The 5,062-nt window shown below is 43.0% G+C and overlaps 1 protein-coding gene across 2 annotated transcripts in view; it reads left to right on the top strand.

The window, feature by feature from the left end:
* Nucleotides 1-4,730, top strand: part of LOC131890588 (tetraspanin-33-like) — a 30,052-nt gene extending 25,322 nt beyond the window's left edge. For both annotated transcript variants that reach the window (XM_059239959.1, XM_059239960.1), the window contains exons 9-10: nucleotides 102-204; nucleotides 4,611-4,730. In XM_059239959.1, coding sequence (XP_059095942.1) covers nucleotides 102-204; nucleotides 4,611-4,672 — 165 coding nt within the window. In that variant the 3' untranslated portion in view covers nucleotides 4,673-4,730. The remainder of the gene's footprint in view (nucleotides 1-101; nucleotides 205-4,610) is intronic.
* The last annotated feature ends 332 nt before the right edge of the window (nucleotides 4,731-5,062 follow it).

Here is a 5,062-nt window from a genome sequence, read left to right on the forward strand (position 1 = left end):
GTGCGATTCTTGTTGAGCGTTTCTAAAACTCACATCGTGACTAAATTCTGCGATTTAATTTTCGCATATATTGTTAATCAATCTCAATTGCTTTCATTTAGATATATACTCAGGGATGCTTGCAACGAATTCAGGCAATGGCAGAGCAAAACTTGCATTTGGTGGCCGGAGTGGCTGTGGGGATCGCACTAGTTCAGCTTTTTGGTGAGTTCTGAGTCTCTCTTATCTCTTTATATTGTTTTTTTAAAGCAAACTATCTTTTTGGCATTATATCCGGCACTTTGAAGTACTAGAAAGAGGCAGGACCCTCTCCTTTCTATTGGTTGGTCAGCCAAAATTTGATAACACCCATCACAAATTTGCCATCAAGTATATTGGTTATTCGGCCTTTGTTTGCTAACAAGTTATGGTTCTCCTATTGACGAGGCGAGCCCCAAATCAAATGCAGATGGAGCTGCTGGGCATGCCGGGAACAAATAGTTCATTCACCGTGGAATTACATTCATTTTGATGAATTCTTAGAAAAACGGATTATCTTTTTGAGTCCATCCCAGGCCACAGGACTCGAAACAAAGGAGGTTCCTCTCACTACCCCCGCCAGTTTTCGGCGTTTTTCAATGACATTTGCGCTCTACCTGGCTGTTTTCTGCACGTACCCACGACGTTTTTGCATTCACCTTATATCAAGCTAATTATTAGGATGATTCTCTATGTCTTCAAATGCTCGAAGTTTGCAAAATTTTGGACTACGTTAATGCCAGGAAAGCCTTAGCTGAACCAATACATCAAATCAGTAAAATTATTGAGAGTTTGAGTCATGCTATGGAGGTCTTTGTTGAAAAAATCAAAAGAGTCAGTATAGATATGTCTTGGATTGACATCTACGCGTTTGATGAAACCGTCAGATGGATGTTGCACGAGGATCTTGGCTTGTGGCAAGCAGGCTGTAAAAAGGGCCTTGATTTTGTATAGCGCAGAGTACAGACAGCATCGGATCCGTTGCATAATCTGTGCTGTGCATTTTTTGATGGCCAGTTTTGGAAATGTCTTTCTACATTCCATCATAGCAACGAGTGAGACTAATGTGCCTCTCTGAAATCCTTCGTTGACAATCAACCCATTCAGCAGGGTATCCCCAAGGGAACTGGCGGGGTAGTGCAAATCACCTGTTTATTTTGCGCTCTACGACCAAGGCTTATCAATAGCGACCTTAATGTTTTTCTAAGAACTCGCCTACATTGGCATAAAAATCGGCACAGATGAAAAATAATCAGTTACTCGCTCCCGGTGTGCTCAGCACCTCCTTTCGCATTTGATTTGACGGACGCCTCGTAGCAGCTGTCTGATGATGTCACAACAGTTTTTCGGGGGTCATTGGGGTATTTTTCAATACAGTTGAGGTACTAAAATAACAAGATGTGCAATATCAAATAAAAAACTTCTCCAGGGTTTCAAAAAGTCTTGTAAAAATAGAAAATTCTGACGAAGGAAAAGTAAGTTCAAAATCAGCCTTTTTCCGGATGAAAAGTATATCTATTGTTTACACACTCGAAATAATTCAATGAAAGTGATGATCCTTTGTGAGATGGCTAAGTTGCCACTCGGCATTCATTGCCTTAGCCGAGACTTGGATGACTTCTACCGTCCTCGACGTTGAGGTAGCAATGAAGAGATATTCCCTAATCCGTTGTGATCGGAAAAGATCCTCAAACCCCAGCTGTCCCCATGGTGGGGTATGCTTTTACATTAAAAACAACTATGTTGTGTCCTATTGGAACTGGTGGAAGCAAGCAAAGGGTGGCAAATCGTTGCAAAAGCGACCTGGCCGTGGAAGACGGCCAACGATCTCCGTTGGAGAACGACAACCTGAAGAAAAGGGTGGTATTTCTGGAGCAGGCTTTGGAGAAAAACTATATGCAGGTCAAGAAAGACATGGCGGAGAATGTTAAGGTTCACTTCAAGAACAAGACTTTTGCTGAAACATTGAAGGAAAATCTAAATGTCATCCTTGGCAATGTGATGCAGTGTGTGGCGGAGATGCAAGACAGAAAACAGAACCTAGTGTTCAGAGGCATCAAAGAGCTCAAGGAAGAGGACCCTAACAAGCGAAAGGCTTATGAGGAGGGGGAGATCCTGAAGGGGGCCAAGATAGTAGGATTGCCGGACATCTTCAAAAGTTCCATCCTAGCGGTGCGAAGGCTGGGAAAAAGGGACGACGGGAGGGACTTTCGGCCTCTGCTGGTCAGGCTTTCCTCAGAAGATCTCCGAGAACAAGCTCGAAGGTCAAATAGANTCTTCAAAAGTTCCATCCTAGCGGTGCGAAGGCTGGGAAAAAGGGACGACGGGAGGGACTTTCGGCCTCTGCTGGTCAGGCTTTCCGCAGAAGATCTCCGAGAACAAGCTCGAAGGTCAAATAGAGCCCTCAGAGAACAAAATAAGAAAAATGCTATATCGGGAACTGTGACGAAATAGAGAATCGACCCCGACATGACTAAAGAACAAATGGAGAATCTGGATAAGAAATGGGAGGAAGCAAGGGACAAGTCAAAAAACGGGCGACGGTACTTCGTGATTGGCCATGCAATAAACAAGAAAAACAACCATGGATAAAAAAGGATAAAAACAAATCCACACGAGGTCTGGAAAGTTGTCAAGGAAATCACGGGGAGTGACAAAGTAACATAGAATACAACCAAATCCAATCGAGGGGTGCTTGACATCAACGAAACCGCAGAACATTTCAACAGATTTTTTCTTTCAAAGGTTGAAAAGATCCAAAAGGGTATCCGTGCCTCCACAACAGATCCCCTCATGGGAGCTCGAACTAGAGCTACACGGCTCAAACTGCCAAAAAATGGCTTTGCATTCAAGGCTGTAGAAGAGAGGGATATCATGAAGGCAAAACATACAATGAAGAAGTCGAAGTGCCCAGACATTTTTGGGATTTCACCAGTTGCTCTAAAACTGGCACCCGAGATCTTGGCCGTTCCGCTAACACACATAATAAATAAAGTGATCGGGGAAGGAGAAATACCAGAAGTGTGGAAACGAGGAAGAGTACTACCGCAACATAAAAAGAAAGAAAAGGACAATGCCGAAAACTACCAACCGGTGTGTATTCTTCCAACAGCGAGTAAGCCTTTGGAAGAGATCATTCGGATACAACTGGCTAGGCATCTTGAGAAAAAAGGGATATTGCCCAAGTCACAATACGGATTTCGGCCCGGTTTCTCAACAATTCAAGCGGCGGGAGCAATTCATCATGACTGGACAAAGGCTCGTCAGGATGGTTTCCACTGTGTAGCACTCTTTTTTGATCTTTCAGCTGCTTTTTACACCTTGGACGTTGACTTGCTCATTGCAAAGCTGATCACATACGGTATGTCTCATAATGTGATTTTACTTATCAGATCATACCTGACAGGAAGAAGGCAGAATACAGAGTTTGGAGGGGTAAAATCAGAGCTTATCAGTGTGAAAATTGGAAGCCCGCAAGGGTCAGAGATCTCCCCGTTGGTTTTTTGTGATGGTGGCCCATCTGGAGGAATGGGTATCAACTAGTTCGTTATTAGCCTACGCTGACGCTATAACATGCTACACATCGGCCAAAACAAAAGAAGAAGTGCGTCAAGGCTTGAGGGTATCGGCAGCTGATATCCTCAGGTGCCGACACCCTCATGAAAGCTTCTCGCCTCGCTGCCAATGCATAAAAAACAAAGTTTCTTATGTTTGGGAGATCCATGGAAGAGCCATTGCAAATAGAAGACGCTCTAATAGAAGAATCAACTGCCGAAGTGCTTCTTGGTTTCACTTTCAGCAAAAATCTGTCTCGGAAGTGCCATCTAAATAATTTGGAGCCCGAATTACGGAAGAGAATCGGTATACTGCGTCGCCTAGCTTGGAAGCTTCCATCAGTGCTGGTCGCGGACATGATTGAATCACTTTTTACATCAAAACTCAGAGACGGAATTGAGGTCATTTCAGACGCACTCGACTCGAATGATCCAGTCTTGAGGAAGATAAGTTCTCTCCACTCCGCGTCCATGAAAGCTGCCCTCAATATAACAACAAGAAAACACGTGGAATATAAAGAGCTTTTACAAAAAACAAACCAGGTTTCTATAGACGTTATTGCAATGCGTGCGATAGCTCTGCTGGCTTGGCATTGTAGAAAAGACTGGTTAAATCATCCCCTTACAACCGGACGCATGGAGGTTCATGGGGGTGAAAAGAACACGCGCCAAAGATCGTCCAGAGCCTACCCTCCCCAAGCAACCAAGAAGGCAGTTATTAGCAGAATTGTAGAAATTTGGGAAAGACTCCCGTGCACATCAGGGAGGAAGAAAACAAAGCTAAAGTGAAGAGCATAATCAAGACCTGGGACTCAGTAATAACGAATATGAATCCAAAGAAGCAACAAAGACATTGTGAAACATATCTTTTTGTGATGTGGAATATAATAATCCGTAAGGTCGATCAATAGGAACCATACAAATTTATAACTGTAAATCTCGAGTTCCTGCGACCAGAAATAGATAAGTCATTCATAATGAGCCAAATATTTGGCTTTGAGCTTGATTTCTTAACAAACCTATTCATTCTTATTTCAGTGATATATTTGGCTCGCACCCTGGAAGGACAAATTGAAAACCAAAGAGCGCTTTGGCGGTAGATCCTTTTATATTTGATCTATTTTTTTACTCTGAATAAATTCATCTTTACTATTGTCATTGATACGCTTTGTGTTGCCCATTTGGACCACCGCCTTTCCCATCAAATTTAAGTTTGAAATGACCTGTATCCCGACATACAGCCATAGTCGGAGACAATTGGGAAATGCAGGACCACCCTTCAATAGAAATTCTGCTAAGATATATATAACATCCATCAAATAGTGCTGATTCTTAGTATCTAAAACACTCCAGCACGAGTTACTTGGCTGTTGGAATTCGATAGATATTTACGTTTGAATTACGTAGTTATCCAAATGGTGTTTGAATGAGGGGACGGGGTCAATTGTTGTGAATGGTCGCCGTAGGTCCGAAAGCAGAGGGTTGTACCT

Source organism: Tigriopus californicus, chromosome 11 (assembly GCF_007210705.1).
Source record: "Tigriopus californicus strain San Diego chromosome 11, Tcal_SD_v2.1, whole genome shotgun sequence".
NCBI lineage: Eukaryota > Metazoa > Arthropoda > Copepoda > Harpacticoida > Harpacticidae > Tigriopus > Tigriopus californicus.